Source organism: Oncorhynchus tshawytscha, linkage group LG09, assembly GCF_018296145.1.
Source record: "Oncorhynchus tshawytscha isolate Ot180627B linkage group LG09, Otsh_v2.0, whole genome shotgun sequence".
NCBI classification, from domain to species: domain Eukaryota; kingdom Metazoa; phylum Chordata; class Actinopteri; order Salmoniformes; family Salmonidae; genus Oncorhynchus; species Oncorhynchus tshawytscha.
Genome location: NC_056437.1, coordinates 83,546,273 through 83,568,743, shown reverse-complemented (window position 1 = coordinate 83,568,743; position 22,471 = coordinate 83,546,273). Strand labels below are relative to the sequence as shown.

General features: G+C 42.3%; 1 protein-coding gene and 1 pseudogene across 2 annotated transcripts; both read right to left on the bottom strand.

The window, feature by feature from the left end:
* Window positions 1–1,228: 1,228 nt before the first annotated feature.
* Window positions 1,229–8,175, bottom strand: LOC112258927 (chromobox protein homolog 2). 2 transcript variants are annotated; one of them, XM_024433579.2, is made up of 5 exons: window positions 7,488–8,172; window positions 7,356–7,399; window positions 5,997–6,062; window positions 5,149–5,218; window positions 1,229–5,059 (listed from the first exon to the last, which is right to left on the bottom strand). In XM_024433579.2, the coding sequence occupies exons 1-5, from the start codon at window positions 7,557–7,559 to the stop codon at window positions 3,626–3,628; spliced, it is 1,686 nt and encodes a 561-aa protein (XP_024289347.1). In that variant the 5' UTR covers window positions 7,560–8,172; the 3' UTR covers window positions 1,229–3,625. The 2 variants fall into 2 exon arrangements, with proteins under 2 accessions (XP_024289347.1, XP_024289348.1); XM_024433580.2 differs by lacking the exon at window positions 5,997–6,062 and having other exon boundaries at window positions 7,488–8,175.
* A 2,603-nt stretch (window positions 8,176–10,778) lies between these two features.
* LOC112259240 lies at window positions 10,779–15,384 on the bottom strand (annotated as a pseudogene).
* Between the last annotated feature and the right edge of the window lie 7,087 nt (window positions 15,385–22,471).

Sequence of the window (22,471 nt, the reverse complement as noted above, 5' to 3'; positions counted from 1 at the left end):
CTCTTGTTGCTGGTGATTCTCTGATCCACCTCTACACAGACGACACTATTCTGTATACTTCTGGTCCTTCTTTGGACACTGTGTTAACAAACCTCCAGACGAGCTTCAATGCCATACAACTCACCTTCCGTGGCCTCCAACTGCTCTTAAATAAAAGTAAAACTAAATGCATGCTCTTCAACCAATCGCTGCCCGCACCTGCCCGTCCGTCTATCATCACTACTCTGGACGGTTCTGACAACTACAAATACCTAGGTGTCTGGTTAGACTGCAAACTCTCCTTCTAGACTCACATTAAGCATCTCCAATCCAAAATTACATCTAGAATCAGCTTCCTATTTTGCAACAAAGCATCCTTCACTCATGCTGCAAAACATACCCTCGTAAAACTGACTATCCTACCGATCATTGACTTTGGTGATGTCACCAAAGTGTCACCGAAGAATCTCAAGTATAAAATATATTTTGATTTGTTTAACACTTTTTGGGTTACTACATGATTCCATGTGTGTTATTTCATAGTTTTGATGTCTTCACTATTATTCTACAGTGTACAAAATTGTAAAAAAATATAAAAACCCTGGAATGTGTAGGTGATTCCAAACTTTTGACTGGTACTGTAGATATTTGTGTTGTTATTACAGTGGAAGTCAAAACCAAAGCCAAGGAGGATGTGACCAGGGTGAGCAGGCACATAGAGGCGGAGGGGGCTGTAGATTAGAACACACTGTAGAATGAAGGGAAATTATATATTTCCAATTGGATCAATTAGGAGCTAAACCAGATAGTGATTTGATCTGTCAGAGTGAAAAATGTGAATATGTGCTTTTTAAACAGAACAGCAAGTCTCACAACCCCGTGAGTGCGACCCCTCTTTACATTGGTGAACCCATCCATCTGTTACTCCTACAGGGGAAGAAACATAGTACGCCATTCTGAATGGGCCTTGTTTGAAATGCAACAGCAGCATCTAGTGACTGAATGAATAACTACATTATATTCAGGAGGCTCCTGCAAAGAGTATTTTTGCAAAGTATTTTTGTAAAACACACTCGCACATACACGTACCTAATAATTTAATTCAGACTCCTATTGGCTATTTAAATTCAGCAGAATTTTTAATACTAAGGCAAATTAACAGAAAATGTATGACTTGGGTTGGCATTATGCGTTGAAGGTTAAGGGGCACCCCCAACATGATCAGTGAAAACAGAAATGATTACCAGACTTATTAAGAAAGTACTATTTATTAAAGGTTAATATCACGACAACATGCACAATACAAAGATTGGTGACATTGTCCTATCCTGAAGACCTCGTTTAAATAAATAGTTTGAAGAATACAGCCTTCAGATGAAATGGTTAGTCAAAAGAAGATTACAAATGTGTAAAGACCACAGCCCAACAATGGTCTTTTCTTGTATGCCTTCACTCCCTCGCGTCACAGTTTGAGAAATGGAGCGAGGAAAACATAAAACCACTGTTACAGGAGTCCGTAGCCTGGCTCCAGCTAATGTCAAATGTGAGATACAACTGGATTGCTTTGATAATTGTATGTACCCCATCCTCCCATAAATTGTCAAATGTCATTAACATTTAAGAAACCATGTGGATGAGGGTCATTTCTCACCTATCAAGGCACAATGCCTTGTCTTCCTTCAAGGTTCTGATTAATCATGTCAGTAATGTTTGCATATGAACATATTTGAGAGAAAATGTTTCCAAATCCAGGGTCCAGACAGCTTTAAATAGTGTTTATGGCATATAGAAACCATCAACATAAACAGCTGAATACAAGCACTTAAAACAACCTAAGTGGTTTCTGGTCCTAGTCTAGTCAATTTGACCGTAAATCTGTTAGTATTGTAAATCTAGTCTTGTCAATGCCTGGACATGTCTGGACAATGCCTAGCTACTCTGATCTGTATGAGATCAAATCACACTCAAATGTTGTGTCTCCAGAATTCTCACTAAAAACATATATTGTTGTATTTGTTTAAACAATACACTACCACATAGGTTACATCATGACACAACAGCACTTTCAAACACGGTGCATCTGCGTGGCAAGATTTAAACAAGTAGAGAGCAATGATTACCACCTCTGTGTATAATTAACAGATGCACTAGAATAACCATCCTTCTCTGCAAACCTGACACGTTAGCTCTCTTTGGGGTAACGCCTTTGTTGATTCATTTTAGGAAAACATTTAAAGCATGGTCTGCAGAGTACGATTAGAGTGGGGAGTTCAGTTGAAGTGGTGTAGCTAAACTCCTCTCTAGGGAGCAGAAAGACAGTAGACGTTGTGGTTTCTTTTCAGTTACATCAGACAAACACATTTTTCTTGTGGGTAGCAGAGCCTAACTCCTGATCCCATGCAGCCGAGTAAAATGAGATTGTGGTGCGTGTATGTATGCACACTGCATGTAACAAAGGAAAATATCTAGCATTTCATCGGCCTACACTTTGAACACCAGCTGCTAAATACTCGATATGGTGTTTTTTTTTGTGGTCAAGGAAAAACAATATCAGGCAGTTAGTTCATTGTTGGGTTTCCTTTGCCTCCACCCTTCCTACATTGGTGAAATCCCTTGCCCTCAGCACTCATAAAGGCACAAAGAGGCACCACACAGGGAACTCTGGCTGGGGTAGGGGAGGAGTCACGTCAGGTGTGCTGTCCATCATCCTGCCATATCTAAACTGACAATTATTCACTGGGCTCGTCCATAATAATCACCAGTTTTGACAGGAGTACACCCGCCAGTGAATGCTCTAGTGGGGTTATGGGGGCACAGACCTGAAGGGAGAGGAGTTACCTCGGCCAGTAACCGGTCTTATCTGAGCACTAAGGGAGAACAGAGATAGTGTATCTTCTTCCCTCGTACTCCAGCCTGGGTGGAATACTTCACTGATAAGACTGACTGCACTGAGGAATTAAATGTATTTTCAACTGATGAGAACTTGGTCCTCACCGCAACACCGGGTTTGCCTTGCAAACTTCTTTGTTAATGTTATAGCTTCAAGAGCTCTTCCAGTAATTACAACATTTTCAAATTGGAAAATGTTTCCTAAGGAAGTGTTGCTATTATTTGTCCTTTCATTGGAATTTTACACTTCATATAAGACTACAGTGCTTTACACTAATGTGAATTGCCAAATTGATTGTAATGGTCACGACATCTTATACTCAAGGGAGAAAAAAAACAGTACTCACAAGAATATTGAATACAAAACGAGAGCTGGATTAAACTAGAGGTAGCTACATTACAATGACATCCCTAAATTGCATTACTACTTTGTAATCAAACGAGCTACCAATCTAGTTTACACCTGGCCCTGAATAGTTCCCTTAAGACAAAGCTTTCCTCCAGTTGATTAGCTTGTTTTGTTGCATGTGTACAATATATCAAAAGTACATTGTTTTACTAACAGAGCAAAGCAAAAGAGTAAGTCTGCAGATTTCAGATTAAAACACTGTAGAGAAGGGGAAACTTCGCATCACTGCAGTAAACCTATGTGCATTAACACTGCTCTGACTTATCTACTTCATTCAATACCCCACTTAAGGCCTCTGCTGTCTACTTTGCAGCCCCTTTGCTAGGCAGCTCAATTACCGGTGTTCAGTCAATAATTATGTATGTTGAAGAAGCCCACACTGGTTGGGGACTCCTTGACTGTGACAGTGACAAGGTTGGCAGTGACGTCAGTAACAAACACATGCTCGATCAGGCTGTGAGTGGGCTTCCAGTCCTGGCCGGTCTGGACTGAGATGGACAAGTCCTGACTGTTACTTGGGTAGGGGGAATCCTGGTCAGAGTCTGAGGTGCTCTCCTCACCGGTGCTCATCTCACTCAGGAGGACCTTGGCCTGCTTGCCACTGTCTTTGGAGGCAGATCTCTCCCGCTTGCCCAGGATGTCTCTGGCCTCTGTGGAGGTGTTCTGGACAATGCTCTTCTCAACCCTCCCTTGCGCCCTTGTTGTAGTCAGCCTCTCAGGCCTCTCTGCCGTGAAACCCACTTCACTGGTCTCCTCAGCTTTGACCTTATCAACTCCAGGATGGTTCTTTCTGGGTTGTTGTCCACCAGGCGTGGCAGGACTTTGTACAGGATTTTGCTCTTGACCATACTGACCAACTGTGTTTTTCCGTGCTGGGTTGGCAGTGCTTCGCAGGTTGGACACTGGCGCGGTGCCATTGCCTGGAGTACCATTGCCCTGTGTTGATTTGTTCACACTCTGCAGGTTTAGTGCCTGAAGGCTTGCAGCTTGGTTGGCAGGGCCTTTAGGAGTGGAGAAGGGGGAAGCAGGTTTGTTATTGGGTACCTGCTGCAGTGGTGTTTGCCCAGGGGCATCTGGTTTCTTCTGCCCGTTGTGGGAACCCAGCTGTGGCTGAAAAGCTCCTTGTGGATTGCTGGTTGAGAGTTTGGAGTTATGCAAATTCAACACGGCTACTCCAGATTTGCTTGCAGTCGTTTTTAAGTCCAAACCTCCTCCACTGTCCACATCAGAGACTGACAGTTTGAAGTCAGAAGCTTGACTCTTGCTCTGGTTAGATCTCTGGTTGAAAGAGAGAGAAGCTGAGGTATTTGACCGGCCAGAGCCTGCAGTGTTCATGGAGTTTTTAGTAGTCCCACCCTGGGCCAGGGAACATCTGCCCTGGACACTCAGAGGGCCTCTGCTGTTCAACCCCATGAAGGTGAAGCTGGCTGGGTGAAAGGGTTTCTTGATTCCACCTCGGAGGTCTGCAGGGGAGTCTTTGGCAACTGTCTTTATAATCTTGCGCTGGCCCTTGTTCTGTTGAATGGCCTTCATTTCTGCAGGCAGTGCTTTCCTGCCTCGCTTCTTCCTCGGGGGCTCCGGCTTAGCCACAACAATCTGTGCTTTCTTCTGAGGGACAGGGTGGAGCTCCCGTGTTCTGGGACCCGGCTTTGCCTTTCTATCATTGTTATCATCGTCGTCGTCATCCGATGAGGAGGAAGAGGAAGAAGATGACGAGGATGAGCCAGACGAAGATGACGATGATGAAGAACTGCTTGACTTTGACACTTCAGGCACAGTTTCCTGAAATGAGAAGTCATATTACATTATATTTATAACATTTTGGTTGAAAATACTTTTCAATATTTGTAAAGGTCTTGAGGAAAGCATACCACAACTTTTCGAGGTCTCCCCCTCGGCCTTTTCCCTCTCTTGCAGATCAAAATTTCCTTTTCTTGTTCACTGTAAAAACAAAATATAGGAAACAGTCTTCAGCAGTAGTTATGGTAGAAGTAGCGCAGGAGTCAAGGATACAAACCGAGCACTGTTGAGTGTTTTGGAAACCATCGGAGGACAGGGTATTCTATCACTAAACATATACGCTGTGATCCAAGACTTGTAGCCTTCTTCTTGACAGAGACATATGGACTGTGTTCATGGCGAGACAGAATTTTTTACAAGTAACATCTTGTGAAGTATTGTCTGGTCTTGCAACGCCAAATGCTGGGAAAAAACAAATCAGGGGTTGCAATACAAATCCCCAGATGCTCATCTGAAAACATTAGATACGCTTTCACTTTTGGAAATTCGGTTCCTGTTTTTGTTCTACCCCCACATTTCCTGCTGTATATGCGTTTAAATCATTGTTATCCTTCTACAAATGTATGTTTGCAAAGGAAAGTATACATTTGAAATGAAATATTTTCCCTGCTTCAGTTTTAAGATTAACTGGCACTTATGACTCCTTTTATTTTACAAATGCATTATTTTATCCCTTACCAATACAAAATAATGTATTTTTATATCAAATGTATATTGAACAGAACGACCATCATATAAAACTTGGAAGGGTTGGGAAAACCTAAACTCATATCGATGTGTTTACAGCCTGAAAACACAGATTGTAATGCCTATCTGTGGGCTCCACATTGGCTTGAATGGGGCACTATTATTTCAGAGGGCAATGTTTGGATATAGTGGATAGCTCACTCAGTGAGTTCCTGGGCAAATAGAAACCCACCTCTTGTTAAATGCAGCCAATAATCTTGGGTCAAGGATGTTTGCTTGGGGCTCCCAGCTATTGTGCCTGAAGCAAAAGGAAAATATGTCCATCAAAATACTCAAATCACTTAAAATGTCCACATTGCAGTACTTCTTGGTAAAAGTTGATGATACAAGTTAGTCAATGCACTGATTGGACCATAGTGTACCACTAATGAAATTTAGGCCTAGTGTAACCTAACCTAGTGACTAGAGACCTAGCATAACCTATACCTTAGTGACAGTGTAGAGATAAGAGGCCTGGTGTAACCTAACATAGTGATTAGAGAAAGGAGGCCTAGTGTAACCTAGTGTAGAGATAGGAGGCATATGCAAAGAGCTGTGAGTGGGAGGCTTAACTACATAGCAAAGGGGGAAGATAAGGAGAGAAGTTTATTTAAAGCCAAGTGTGTAGGATCTGCCACCTTCACAGGAATCAGAGAATCTCAAGAGGGCCAATATTGAGTTAATGTAGAAAAAGATTGCGAATTGGCATGCACATTATAATTTCCACCAGCCACGTCTTACGTGTTTATATCACAACAAGTAAATAACTGACCGAGTCGATGGCGCTGGCAGACTCTGAGAGCAACGTGAGGATGTGGGTTAAGAACGGGGTGTGAGTGACAGGCAGAATGCCCATTGATGATGGGATTAATAGCAACAATGAAACAGAAGGGACAAGGGAAAGGGCAACTGTGACAAGGACGCGCTGGCAGCTGGAGAGCTCGAAAGGGGGGGAAAGACTGATTTACGAAGATTCTATGTATACTACAGAGTCACGTTAGGCAATTAATAAACTATATCACATACATTTAAACTAATCACAAAAATTAGGCAAGTGTACCAACTGGACACTGTATTTTGTGGGATGTGTGAGAGACTCGGCATACGTTTCCCAACACAAACTTCTACCAACTCCTGCTTGTAATTTATTTATCAATAAAGCTAGATTGATAAACCATTAACTTGAGCTCCAGTATGCGAGTGATCAAATAGGAGTTTCTATAGCCTAGTTTGTGTGGCCTAATTACTGAGAAAATGTCAAATAGACAAACCAGCAGATATTGAATACGAGAAACCAAAACGATCTGTTTGTTTTGCATAACTAACTAGGTTAATTTCCAAACCTTAAAACCAACAACAATAATACTAATAGTAGTAGCAGGAGGAGGTAAGCGTAAACCCATAATTTCTCGTTTTCAAGTGCAGCATGTTTTCGAGCAAATTTAGGGAATGTATGAATCCTTTACTACAACAGTGAAGCAAAAAGCGACACGTTGTTGTTGTTTTCATTGTTTGAGGCTGTACTCGCAGCTGCAGCACCACTTGTACTTACTTGGATGACCATCCCCTCCACTTTACAAGAAACTCTAACTTCCCCTGCGAAAAATAGAGAAGGGAAATGTTACCAAACTGTGGGCAGAAAATATTTTGGGATATGAGAAAATTATATTTTACAACATCTAACCTTTCTTAGTCGTTTGTTCAGGATGCATTCAGCGTCGAAAACCTGTTCTCCTACGGCGCTCAATTCCTCCATGTTCGCTGTTGCCTACTCTAGTATTTTATGAGAAGAATGGAAAAGAGGGCGGAAAGAAAACGCATTCTCGAAGCTTGTCCCTTGGCAGATACCGTCCCTGTTAACATCACACCTCGACGTGTGACCAATCAAATCGTTTTCACATAATGTGGTCAAAAATGGTCTATTATATTGACAAGATAATCGAGTGACCGCTCACGCAATGGAACTACATGTCCTCAAAGATGGAAGGCAGGAGGGAGGAGGCCAGGTCAGGTGAGAACATTCTAGCCAATGAAAGGACAGATACGTGTCTGAACAACAATATAACATAGTTTTTTTGTTTCCGAAATGTCACGTACGTCCACATATCAGCGAATTTCTAACATAACCATTATGAAACTTATAACAGATTAAATAAGCCTCATGTAACAAATGAGCAATTATTGTCCAATTTTTGTTGACCAAATTGGACACTCTCTCATTGACCTCCATGCAAAAATGCCTCACTTCGTGGCCTGTTTCGTGGACAGATTTTGGGCAGAGTAAACTCTCTCCCTGCCTCTTCCTCTCTGTTGTGGTTTATTGAGCACCACAGTGGCAGCGTCATAATATCCATAAAACCTAGCGGTCCAACAGGGAAATGATTCCAATAATTTTTCCACCATTCATTTTTCCCATAGTGGATTTTAGAAACACTTAAAAATAAGGGCTGTACTCCGTGTAGGCTTACCCTGGCGTGAAATTTTGATAACCATATAAACCTCTCGGGCAAGGTGACTTTTATAAATATATTCGGCTCCATTTACGCTCAGATTCGAAAATGCTAGTTAGCATCATGCACTACTACATACAAGCTCCTGCACATCATCTCTAGCTGACACCTTGTCTAACAGAAGTTTAGCCAATTTATTCATTACTACATTTAGCCAACATTAGATAGTTAAACCAGAGATTCTTACCTTTACCCTGATTCGACAGTCTCGTCCAGATCATCATGGCATTTGTAGCCAACGATCATTTCATTTTTGGGGGGTAAATACAGGCGAATATATTGATAAAAGTCACCTTGTCCAAGAGAGATTTACATGGTTATCAAAATGTCATGCCAGGGTAAGCCTACACAAAACACGGCCCTTATTTTAAGTGTTACTAAAAATCCCTATGGGAAAAATGAAGGGTGGAAAAATGATTGGACCCATTTACCTGTTTGACCGCAAGGTTTTGTGGGTATAACGACTCATACTGTGGTACTCTATTGAATATTTCCCGGGAAATATGTTACTGAAAGCCTTGTATGAAAAATAAAACAGTTGCTTATCCTCCCCCCTTAACCAATATCTTTTCTATTATTTAAAATGGAAGGCCTTTAGTCAGGCCTGTTATTTTATTGTAATTGTATTACTCTTCTGGTAATGTTCACTAGCATAATGATGACCTGTAATGAAAGTTTACATAATAATTAAAAAAGTTCAAATGGAGATTTATGTAATTTCCTATTAACTTAGATAATTATCTTGTCACGTGTTGTATTTTCAACATATTTTTTTTAACAATTAGTAATCACCATGTTAAATCCAGTTATGTCATCAAATGACAATACATATAAAATATATCTGTAAGGTCATGTCAAGAAATACAGTACTGTGCAAAAGTTTTAGGTAGGTGTGAAGAAATGCTGTAAAGTAAGAATGCTTTCAAAAGTAGACATGTTAATAGATCATATTTATCAATTAACAAAATGCAAAGTGAATGAACAGAAGAAAAATCCAAATCAAATCCATATTTGGTGTGACCACCCTTTGCCTTCAAAACAGCATCAATTATTCTAGGTACACTTGCACAAAGTCAGGGATTTTGTAGACATAGTCAGGTGTATGATTAAACAATTATACCAAACAGATGCTAATGATCATCAATTCAATATGTAGGTTGAAACACAATCATTAACTGAAACAGAAACAGCTGTGTAGGAGGAATACAACTCTGGGAGGAACAGCCATGTTCAGCTAACCAGGTGAGGTTGCTGAAGACAGTTTACTGTTAAAAGTCATAAACCATGGCAAGACTGAGCACAGCAACAAGACACAAGGTATTTATACTACATCAGCAAGGTCTCTCCCAGGCAGACAGGGGTTTTCAGATGTGCTGTCCAAGCTCTTTTGAAGAACACAAAGAAACGGCAATGTTGAGGACTGTAGATGCAGTGGTTGGCCAAGGAAACTTACTGCAGCAGATGAAAGACACATCATGCTTACTCCCCTTCACAATCGGAAGATATCCAGCAGTGCCATCAGCCCAGAATTGGCAGAAAAGTGGGACCCTAGTGCACCCACCTACTGTCTGGTCAGAAGTGGCCTTCATGGAAGACTAGCAGCCAAAAAGCCATTCCTCCGATGTGGAAACCAGGCCAAGTGACTCAACTATGCACGAAAACACAGGAACTGGGGTGCAGAAAAATGGCAGCAGGTGCTCTGGACAAAATGTGAAATATTTGGCTGTAGCAGAAGGCAGTTTGTTTGCTGAAGGGCTGGAGAGCGGTACACAAATGAGTGTCTGCAGGTAACAGTGAAGGATGGTGGAGATTTCTTGCAAGTTTGGAGCTTCATTTCTGCAAATGGAGTTGGGGATTTGGTCAAAATTAATGGTCTCCTCAATGCTGAGAAGTACAGGCAGATAGTTATCCATCATGCAAAGGCATCAGGGAGGCATCTGATTGTCCCCAAATCTATTCTGCAACATGACAACGACCCCAAACACACAGTTCTTAACGGCTTTCGCTATCTTCAGCGTGAAGGAGTTCTGGAAGTGACGGTATGGCCCCCACACAGCCCTGATCTCAACATCGAGTCTGTCTGGGATTACATGAAGAGCGAGAAGCACCTGAGGCTGCCTAAATCCACAGAACTGGGGTTAGTTCTCCAAGACGTTTGGGCCAACCTACCTGCCAAGTTCCTTCAAACTGTCTGCATGTGTACCTAGAAGAATTGATGCTGTTTTGAAGGGAAAGGGTGGTCACACCAAATATTCATTTGCTGTAGATTTTTCTTCTGTTCAGTCACTTTGCGTTTTGTTAATTAATAAATATAAATTAACATTTCTATTTTTGAAAGCATTCCTACTTTACAGCATTTTCACACCTGCCTAAAACTTTGGCACAGTGTTAATGTACAGGATATTTTCCCTAAACAAAGACCTATTCAGTCTCTTGAAAGGTATTTCCATTCCTTTATTTATACAGAAACTTATAGGTCCACTCACTCACTGCAGAGTCGGTATCCTGCTGACTACAATCAGCAACAGGACGTGAATAGATTGAGATCAATCTGGAGCTCAGCCAGCATGCAAATCAGTCTCTGTCCCTAATTGACAGCCCATATCTACCCTGACTATCAAGTGTATTAACAGACAGATCACTTGACTTGTCCTTTTTATTTTTTTACCCCTTACAGATTGTTTCCACTGCTCGACTTGTTCAGTTTGTTTACCTGTCTCTAGGAATTACACCTTAACTATAGAAAGCTTCCAATCAGTCCATTATTGTCTTGAGTTATGGCAGAGGAAGAAACCGTGACAGCAGAGAGACTGGCGGAATCCAACATTGGCAGTAAACAAAAGAAATGAAGCATTTAAAGCAAAGTTGTTTGCAACTCTGTACTTGCCAGTGGGCAAATATCTGTCTGCTTGTTTATTTTAATACTGTATGTTTGAGGTATCAGTTGCCCTTTAACCACTAGGAGAATGATACCTATCTGAGCCTGTATCTGTGGTTAGTCAAATTCTACTTTTTTCGCTTATTACATGCTTAGGTACATTGTACACATTTCTATATATCAGATTGTGCAAGCAAATATTCTTCACATTTTCCAATTCCCATTGATTTGTATACATATTCAGACATGCATACCTTCTATCATTTTTCTCCTTCTTGAATACATTAAACAACACAATCACTATGAAGACCACAAGAAATCCAGCCACTGCTGCCAATCCAACAAAGATATTTGATTTTATGTCCTGACGGAGGTCTGAAATACGAGACGTAATGCAAATGTAATGTCATTTGATTTGTGTACATGGATGTCAATGACAGACATGAATCTAATTTTTATTCAATTTTGTCATTTGTGTTTCATATTTGTACATTCTATATACATTGCGTTAGACAATAGATTACTTTGGCTGTGTAATGAAGGAGTAGGTGTAACACACTTTTTGGGTCATTAGCCTGATATAAACTTACCCTCTGTGGCAGAGACCAGCATGTGTTTTGTGGCATCCAGGTGGCCATCATTAGGATCAGGCTTGATGCCCAGTATGTGACACATCAAGGGGTATATGTTCACTGTCTCAAAGGGGCCCACCTCCAGGTTCTTTTGGAGCGCCGGCCCCACAGCCCTGAAGATGGGCTTCATGTCCATTTCTTCGTTGTCAAAGCCATGCTCCCCCGCGTTGAACTGCACTGGGAGGAACTGTAGAGACAAAGAGCCAAGAAGAGTCAGGGTGATCAAATCTGTGTGAGTTCATTTAGAGTAGGAGAGGTGAGTGATCAGAATGTTGCAATTCATATTGATCATCATAATGGGAAGCCTGAAGTCCAACTTGTCTTTCTATGATGCACTTTCAACTGGACAGCAGAGGGAGATGTTGACTAACTGAAGGAAAGGGTTGCTTGAGCAACCATTACATCTGCTCAGTGCTTATAAGAACCGAAACGGGAGAATTTCCCTGTTCTCCATTATTAGACACATACTGTTAAAAGGACTATTAATCAGGTTAAGTGGGAATCCTTTCATAAACTAAGGAGGCCTAAACATCACATAGTTCCTTTGGTCATTCAGGACAACTACTTTGATCATGAAATGGATATTACGATGGATTGTATGAACAGCAAGCGATACAGTTATACGGACACTTTTTTATCTTCACTTTGTTCACAGAAAATACACTGATATATTTAGATACACAGGAAGAAGGCAGGCTAATTACCATAGATATTATGTAACCCTTCTCTGAACATGCATAACATTTGCTCTGATAAAACTGAGAGGAGAATCTTTTGAAATGTCTAAATAAAGGGTCCGTAAACAGGAGATAACACGAGGGTCAAATACCCTAAACTTATGTATTTTGTTAATTAGACTTTACACTGAAGATCAACTGAACTCTACCACATACCCTTACTGGAACCACAGCCTTCAATGAGTTTATATGCGTTCAGGTGTAATCACTTCCTCTGATGGGTTACTGTCAGTATAGCATTTGAAGACATTTGTTATTTTGCTATTTCTGTTTTACAGTACATTGATGTGTAGGCGGCCATCTCTTGTATACAAAAATGAGAATCTGATTTTTTTAATGATTTAGTATCACTCAATGGAGTGATGTAGCACTTTCAGTGGTAAAGTTGCAGGCAGCAGGGTTAAGCCAAATGTAAACGCTAATGTCGAATTTTGTGGCATGAATATCTTCATGAAGCATTAGAGAGCTCTGCATGCCATCAGCCAAACCTGCATTATCCTGAGAAGGTGGTAATGCACTTGATTAAAATTGTGATGTATTAAGATTAGAGTTGAATTCCTTGATTCCGGTCTAAAAGATTCCATTTTCTCCATTGCTACAAACCAAATTCACTTGGTAATTCCTTCAATATTTGTAGTCCATTGAAATATGGCATGTTATCAGAAATCACATAATGCATGCAGGGGGATGCATGAGGTTGTGCCAAACTGTACTGTATATTATAGAAGTTATAAAATATTCTAGATGCCTAAAGATATACTGTATAGGCTACATGGTTATTTTTAAACCAGCTTCTTTGCTCATACTTTGTTCACTGAGGCCAATCCTCTAATCAGTAATTCACATTAAAGCATGGAATTGGAAAGTCTACAACAATATGCATGTTTTGTCTTACAAAAGTAAAAGTATGCCTTCATTTCACTTTTTGTGTTCCTGAAATTGGTTCTGTGCGTGACGGAATCCCTTTTAAAAAACGTCTTAATTTGTTTAAGCGAACTACTATTACTAAATACTATAGAGACATGCTATGAACCCACCCCGTTAATGACATATCCAGGGTCAGAGAAGAGAATGATGGGTAGGATGCAGTTGTTATTAGCAAAGTAAAGGCGCTTGGGCATCTCCTCCTTCTTGAAGACATGAAGGTGAGGGTGCGCCCCCTTCAGGGTGTTGTAGACCTTATCCAGCATGCCTTCTTGGGAAGCAGCATCCCAGAGGGCCCAAAGTCCACCAGGTGAAAGGCTATGTCTCTGAAGGAGAATCCGGGGATCCTGGAAAGGGTGATCTCCTTCACTAAGCCGTTGCGGTACACATTGCTCATCCCATGGTCAGCGGTGATGATGATGTTGAGACTATCGGCAAGTTAGTTTTGTTCAGCCAAGCTGCGGATGTAGCCCACTGTTCTGTCCACCTGCTTGACCATCTCCCTCCGCTCAGGGGAATCAGGCCCGTATTTGTGGCCTGTGCCATCAGGCTCCACAAAATACAGTGACACAAAGTCCAGGTCCATCTCACTGAACCAGGTGCCCATCACCTTCTCTACGTTCTCTTGCCATTTTGTCTCGTTTTTGTAGTCATAAAACCGTGGTTCCACTTCCTTCACTGTCTGCATCTCTCCCTGGTAGGTGGATTGCGTGCCAGGAAAGTGAAGAGAGCCAGCCCTCAGGCCCTGAATAGACAAAATGGGGATGAAGAGAGGTGTCACGCGCACACACACACAGTCTTACAAACACACACAGACACACACAGTCTTACATACAACACTCACATACACCGTACATGCATATATGCGCAGACATTTAAATGGCTACCCAGACTATTTGCATTGACATAACATTTGATTTGATTTGTATTAATGTAAAGAAAATGCAGGAATGATTTAAGATGAAGGTGCATCTTAAATCATTCTGGGCTGTGATCCAGATGGGTAGAGTGCCGTTGTCCCACCACTCATTCTTAAACTGGGTAACATAGTAAGGCAGTTTCTCACTGGTGGTGATGTTGAACCACATGTTGTGGATCACCCCATGGTTTTCAATGTAGCGCCCTGAAAAGAGTCACTGTCAATCTCTCAATATTCAGTCTGCCACATTCACATGACAAATTCTATCAACTTTATAGCCTGTGAGTGCCATGGCGCTTATTGGACAAGGTCTTATGACCGACACTGGAGATTAAAGGAATTTAATTTCAAGGAAGTTACATTTCTTTTAAACTGGCACTGATGATTCAAAAGTTAAAAATTAGAATTTCTGTCAAGGAAAATATAAATTCCTCCTTCAGCCTTCCCAACATAATCATCTTACTCAACTCTGAAAGCTGCTGGACCCTGGGACATTGAATTACAGTTAATTCCTTTTTTCCAGTTACATTCACAATTCTTATAAACTAAAATGGAATGACTTGTGATCCAATAATTGGAGAGAAAAAAGGACCACCATGACATGAACATGAACATGAACCTCCACAGAATCACTGCTCTCTTGGAGCCTGTAGAAAGGGTTGTGCCTGGGTATCGATCCACAGTAGGTACCTGTTAGGAGGGTGAAATGTGTGGGACTGGTGATGGTGAGGTAAGGTGGGGTCACATATCTGGCCTTGACCCTGTCTTTGGCCATTGTGTCCAGTTTTGGCGTGTCCACATCGCGGTCGTAGTCCCACCTGAAGCCATCGAAGGAGACGAGCAGTACTTTATGCTGTCCTTTGGTGCTGTATCTATCCAGTGGTACACCTGAAGAGGACGCGGCCAACAGGAGGCAGAGACTCACTGTCCACAACATAGTGGGTACGGCACAGAGCTGAGACTGTCACTTTACTCCGATCCTTGGTTATGCAGGCTGTTGCTATACACCCACTCCAGCACCTCACAGTTAAAGCCTTAAAGCCCCTCCCCTTCCCATTACACCTGAGCACATTTCCCTTCCCTGTGCCAGCAGCATGTGATCAAAGTTTCTAGTTGATTAGATGGATGTTTGCTCAGCACATTTATGCATGGTGCTTGATTATGCTGTTATGTACTGTGTAATTACCATCCAATGTTTGTTCCTGTGCTTGTATATGAACTATTTTATTGTGATTGCAAGATATTAAATCAGTTCCAGAATGTTGTCAACAAGACTGTCCGCTTGGCTGTTATGTTCATGGATTTTGTCTGCCTGTCCGTCCATCCATTTTGTCTGCCCGTTAGTCTGTCCGTTTGTCCATCTGTCTTTCTGAGTTTCTAGTGAATAATTGACAAAGGGGAATGACACGTATGGATTTCACCTTGAGTGTGGATGGTACATGATCGATCTGACGCCTAGAAAATTGAGAAGAAAATGGGAGGATGTACCTCTTCATCAGTGAACTCCAGTCTCTAGGGAAACTGTAACCTGGTAGTATTTATTATTTAGTTTAGTATTTTATTAGCATCCCCGTTAGCTACTGCTAAAGCAGGGACTACACTTCCTGGGGTCCAAACAAAACATAAAACATGACATAATACATAACCTTAAAAGACAAGAACAGCACAAGGACAGAACTATCCTAATCTAATAGCAACCTTGCATCCTGATATCCTGATCTCACAGAACCAGGGTGTATACTAAGTAGCTGGTTTGAGGAGTTAGCCAGGTAACTTTCTATGGCAATGAATGCTTCACTAACCTTCTCTGGGGAGGCTAATGCTGCGTTTAGATGGTATGAGGTAGACAGCAAACCAGATGTCATTGTTTTCAATGAGAGCACGACGGTATGCGTTGCTATGATGATTTGACTAAACAGACTGTTAGAAAACAACGCTACGGCAGACTGCTAAAGTCTGAACTTTGGCGGCAAGTCCCGTCTACCATGACGTCTGACGGCATTCACCGCCAGGCTCAGCAGTATTTACCGTCATGCTCTCATTGAAAACAATGACATTTGGTTTGCCGTCTTCCATGTAACTCAGTTTATCCTGAATGAAGTGTCTGAGTCGCTAGTTGAGGACCAATGAAATCAGATTTCCACCCTCTTGCAAACATTGCGTAATCATTTCCTACATTTGAGGATGATGACTGATTCAATATTTTATTTTTCCAATAAAAAATAGTGTTCAAAAATTGTTATATTGGGGCCTCCCAGGTGGCGCAGTGGTTAAGGGTGCTGTACTGCAGCGCCAGCTGTGCCGTCAGAGACCCTGGGTTCGCGCCCAGGCTCCATCGTAACCGTCTGTGACCGGGAGGTCCTTGGGGTGACGCACAATTGGCCTAGCATCATCCGGGTTAGGGTGGGGTCCTTGTCTCATCGCGTGACTCCTGTGGCGGGGCGCAGTGGCTGGGTGCAGTGCCCGCTAACCAAGGTGCATGGTGTTGCCAGGTGCATGGTGTTTCCTCCAACATATTGGTGCGGCTGGCTTCCGGGTTGGATGCACGCTGTGTTAAGAAGCAGTGCGGCTTGGCTTGGCTTGGTTGGGTTGTGTATCGGAGGACCCATGACTTTCGACCTTCGTCTCCCCCGAGCCCGTACGGGAGTTGTAGCGATGAGACAAGATAGTAGCTACTAAAACAATTGGGGACAACAACAAAAAAGTTATATAAAAATACCAATGACATGACATATTTATTAAGGATATTTAAAAGTTCACAAGCAGTAAAACTTTTGTATGACGTTGTACAATTATTTTATCGATAGAAGTGGGGGAAAAGATGCTGTTTGCGTTGATATGCACACCAAAGCACACCAAAGCACATCAAATCAAATGTTATTGGTCACATACACATATTTAGCGGATGTTATTGCGGGTGTAGCGAAATGCTTGTGTTCCTAGCTCCAACAGTGCAGTAGTATCTAACAGTTCACAACAATACACACACATCTAAAAGTTTTAAAAAATAGAATTAAGAAATATATAAATATTAGGACGAGCAATGTCGGAGTGGCATTGACTAAAATACCATAGAATAGAATACAGTATATACATATGAGATGAGTAAAACAGTATGTAAACATTATTAAAGTGACTAGTGGTCCATTATTAAAGTGGCCAGTAATTCCATGTCTATGTATGTAGGGCAGCAGCCTCTTAGGTGCAGGGTTGAATAACCGGATGGTAGCCGGCTTGTGATTGCCATTTAACAGTCTGATGGCCATTTAACAGTCTGATAGAAGCTGTTTTTCAGTCTCTCGGTCCAAGCTTTGATGCACCCGTACTGACCTCGCCTTCTGGATGGTAGCGGGGTTAACAGGCCGTAGCTCGGGTTGTTGATGTCCTTGATGATCTTTTTGGGCTTCCTGTGACATCGAGTGCTGAAGGTGTCCTGGAGGGCAGGCAGTGTGCCCCCGGTGATGCGCTAGGCAGACCGCACCACCCTCTGGAGAACCCTGCGGTTGCGGTCGGTGCAGTTGCCGTATTCGGTGGTGATACTGCCCGACAGTATGCTCTCAGTTGTGTATCTGTAAAAGTTTGTGAGGGTCTTAGGGGCCAAGACAAATTTCTTCAGCCTCCTGAGGTTGAACAGGCGCTGTTGCGCCTTCTTCACCACACTGTCTGTGTGGGTGGACCATTTCAGATTGTCAGTGATGTGTACGCCAAGGAACTTGAAGCTTTTCACCTTCTCCACTGCTGTCCCGTCGATATGGATAGGGGAATGCTCCCTCTGCTGTTTCCTGAAGTCCACGATCAGCTCCTTTGTTTTGTTGACGTTGAGGGAGAGGTTATTTTCCTGGCACCACTCCGCCAGGGCCCTCACCTCCTCCCTGTAGAGAGAGGGCTGAGCATGCACCCTTGTGGGGCCCCTGCGTTGAGGATCAGAAAAGTGGAGGTGTTGTGTCCTACCTTCACCTCCTGGCGGCCGCCCGTCAGGAAGTCCAGGACCCAGTTGCACAGGGTGGGGTTCAGGCCCAGGACCCCAAGCTTAATGATGAGCTTGGAGGGCACTATGGTGTTGAAGGCTGAGTTATAGTCAATGAACAGCATTCTTACACTCACTGTATTCCTCTTGTCCAGATGGGATAGGGCATTGTGCAGTGCGATGGCGATTGCATCATCTGTGGATCTGTTGGGGAGGTATGCAAATTGAAGTGGGTCTAAGGGGTCAGGTAAGCACTTCATGATGACAAAAGTGAGTGCTATGGGGCAATAGTCATTTAGTTCAGTTACCTTTGCTTTATTGGGTACAGGAGCAATGGTGGACATTTTGAAGCAAGTGGTGACAGCAGACTGGGATAGGGAGAGATTGAGTATGTCAGAAGACGACATTAACGATAGGTGATTAAAGAAAGACGGCACTTCTAACAGCCTATTTCACATCATAACCTGCTGAATTTGCAAGATCACTTCATAATGATTTCAGAAAAAAAACATGTGCCACTGACTGATTTTTCAGTATGATCTCAATGAAGAGTTCGACTAGCCACGTGTGGCTGCTGCAGGCTGCAACGAGACATGCATGTGCAGTTACAAGCCTGCTAGAGTTAGTGGCAGACAGATGAGCAATATCCACCGTTGTAGTACGGATGAAGCCTGAGCTGGAATGTGAAGAGATCTGAAGCTAGTTCATTTCAGAAAAGCCTGGGTACATCTAGCTATGTACGTAGTATACCCCTCAGTTGTTCTGTAAACACCAGAGAGAATCCCACAACATCAGGAACCATCCGTGTTCTTGGTTCTTCCATTTGCATAGGCTGGACATGTGATTCATAGATGCTACTGAATGCAAGGGAAACACATGGAAATGGAAATGCAATAATCACAAAAGTCGTTAGCTCCTGCTCAGTTCACCTGGCGTGAACAGAGCCACATATCATATCGTATGGAGTAGCATCGAAAGTATTTCTCCCACTACGTTCCCCTAACATAAACATATTCCTTTTAATAACTCACTCCTCAATGTGTTTTTAGCATCGGGCTAGTGCTAAATATCCTTTTGGATTTGGAATTTGCCACCATCACCATGGACAAACAAACAACCAACAAAACAAAACTATTGGCTGTGGCATCTGTCTTTCTAGCGCTTTACTTCAAATAATTTACCCTTCCAGACACTGTCCTGTATATCACTCACTGGTTTATGATGCTACTTTATCAATGTCCATCAAATTCCCTGACAAGCTAGCCCTTCAAATGGGTTCTTTCTTTTGTCCTTGGCGGGAGTTCAAGGGAAGTATCTAATCTTCACGGAGATAAGGGATAGCATTCTTCAGCTCTCATTTACCTCATTCATATTCAGTAGCTGTTTCATATTAACTCCATCCCTAGTCCAACGTCAGCAAGATTTGGTGGAGCATTTAGGACTGTTGAGACCAAGGGATACTCTCAGTTCTCTGCCATGAGAACTTTATCAAAAAACACACACACTAAACTTCAGGGGCAGTGAAACTTTATATGACCCTCACAATTCTGTTTATAATTTCCACAGGGAATCTCTATTTTTGTATCTCATGGAAAAGTTAATTATTTGTCTTTTGCACTCCCTGCTGCCCATATAATACTATTGCACCACGCATCTTCAATGCCCTTGGGGCAGCAGGGTAGCCTAGTGGTTAGAGCGTTGGACTAGCAACCGGAAGGCTGCAAGTTCAAACCCCCGAGCTGACAAGGTACAAATCTGTCATTCTGCCCCTGAACAGGCAGATAACCCATTGTTCCTAGGCTGTCATTGAAAATAAGGATTTGTTCTTAACTGACTTGCCTGGTAAGATAATTATTTTTTTTTAAACATAGAGATTACATCTAAACAATACAGTGAAACTCTCTCAAATTGTATGTATCTTATTTTCAGTCTTATTTTCAGTCCACCCAATCTGGTAGTTGGAGCTCTCTGTCTTCTATGAGAGATACAGTACACATTACATGTTATTGATTGAAACATTCCATTAGATCAAATGTGGTATTCCTTGTCATGAACTGACTTTGTTCAGTCTTTAACTGAACCATTTCCCCTAGGTTTCATTTCCAAGTACTCATCGATAAGGTTTAAATGGCTAGCATGCTGTTTGTTTGAGCATGCACTGTTTGGTGGCTGATAATCATGGGGTCAAGTACAGGCCAATGTTCAGAGAGCCCACTCGCTGTGTTTTGAATTGTAAGTAAACAGACCTTTGATGCATGAAAAGCCCTCTATCAGGTTACACACAAATAAGCATTTAGCTCAGTATCCACTGTGCCAGACCGACGGCCACTACTATAATTGTGTTTATGGTTAATTCTGTTGAGATTGCATGTCACATTCATATAGCTCATGCTGATACAGTGTGAAATGTGGTCTCTGTATTCTAAACAATAGATTCATCACTTGTATGTTTTTGCATCTGGGATATTATTATGGTTTGGAGCAGGGGAGGTAGTGATGTTGAATGTAGGCTTTTTGCCCACTAATATAGCTCAGTTAGTTCTCATACGTATTCCTCCCTGCCGGCATTGCTCAGCAACAGAGCCAGCATAGCAGACCCCCTCCCTGACTCTCCTCCCTCTCCCTTGTCGATGTTTGGCACTATCTGATGGGGTGTGATCCACAGTGGCCAGGCCCGCAGCAGCTAACAGCCTCTCTTGGTGTTGTCATGTCAAGGGGAGGCTTTGTTAAAATGGAGAAAAAAAATTCTACAGAGGAGCCCCCACTGAAACAGGAAAATGGCAGAGGTGGTAAAGAGAGGGGACTCTTTCACACCTGTCAAACACCCTGGCCATAACAGAGGGACGCTGTTGTTGCTCAGATGTTGGGAGGCCTTACACTCGGGTGCCTACAGTAACAGTACAGACTTACCATGGCCAGTTAACTGCCAAAGACAGCACGTTGCTCAGGTTCAGGAGGATGCTCGCACTCGAGGACGAGTCGCTCGGTCCCACTCTGCCCGGGCTCTCGGCTGCTATTACTGTATTACTGTAATGTTACCGTTGTAGGGGTTGAAAGTATGTCAGCACTTCATCAATCTGAATATATGCCCAAACTACAAGGCTATGACCTTCACTGTATGCTTATGCCATTGCATTGCATTAGCTGTTTGCTTGTTGTCAGTGCTTCATGACACTGATTTGATAACAATGAGATGAACATTTAAGGAAGGCCACATTCTGTTTGCCCTGAGCAGCGTTGTGCAGACCAGCAGTATATTGAGTTAGGATGGAACGATTCATCTGAGGACTGATGACCATTTCTTGGATAAAGATGTATTGTGGATGAATTCTACTCATTGTGCTGGTAGTGTTTCAGATTAGATTTTTTCATTATTCTCTAAATGTCATTCTTTGAACTGTATATCTGCCATTGTCTGTACTTTGTGTTGCTACAGTGGGGCAAAAAAGTATTTAGTCAGCCACCAATTGTGCAAGTTCTCCCACTTAAAAAGATGAGAGAGACCTGTATTTTCCTCATAGGTTCACTTCAACTATGACAGACAGTGAGAAAAAAAATCCAGAAAATCACATTGTAGGATTTTTAATTTATTTATTTGAAAATTATGGTGGAAAATAAGTATTTGGTCAATAACAAAAGTTTATCTCAATACTTTGTTATATACCCTTTGTTGGCAATGACAGAGGTCAAACGTTTTCTGTAAGTCTGTGTGGGTGGACCATTTCAGTTTGTCTGTGATGTGTACGCCTAGGAACTTAAAACTTTCCACCCTCTCCACTACTGTCCCGTCGATGTGGATAGGGGGCTGCTCCCTCTGCTGTTTCCTGAAGCCCACGGTCATCTCCTTTGTTTTGTTGACATTGAGTGTGAGGTTATTTTCCTGACACCACACTCCGAGGGCCCTCACCTTCTCCCTGTAGGCCGTCTCGTCGTTGTTGGTAGTCAAGCCTACCACTGTAGTGTCGTCTGCAAACTTGATGATTGAGTTGGAGGCGTGCATGGCCACGCAGTCATGGGTGAACATGGAGTACAGGAGAGGGCTGAGAACACACCCTTGTGGGGCCCCAGTGTTGAAGATCAGCGGGGTGAAGATGTTGTTAC

What these genes read in the sequence shown, in the direction of transcription:
- LOC112258927 (XM_024433579.2), bottom strand. Translation starts at nt 7,559, where the DNA reads ATGGAGGAATTGAGCGCCGTAGGAGAACAGGTTTTCGACGCTGAATGC. An exon ending in TGAACAAACGACTAAGAAAG is followed by an intron (nt 7,400 to 7,487) that starts GTTAGATGTTGT and finishes TATTTTTCGCAG; the next exon opens with GGGAAGTTAGAGTTTCTTGT. An exon ending in TTGGCTGCATTTAACAAGAG is followed by an intron (nt 5,219 to 5,996) that starts GTGGGTTTCTAT and finishes TTGTTTTTACAG; the next exon opens with TGAACAAGAAAAGGAAATTT.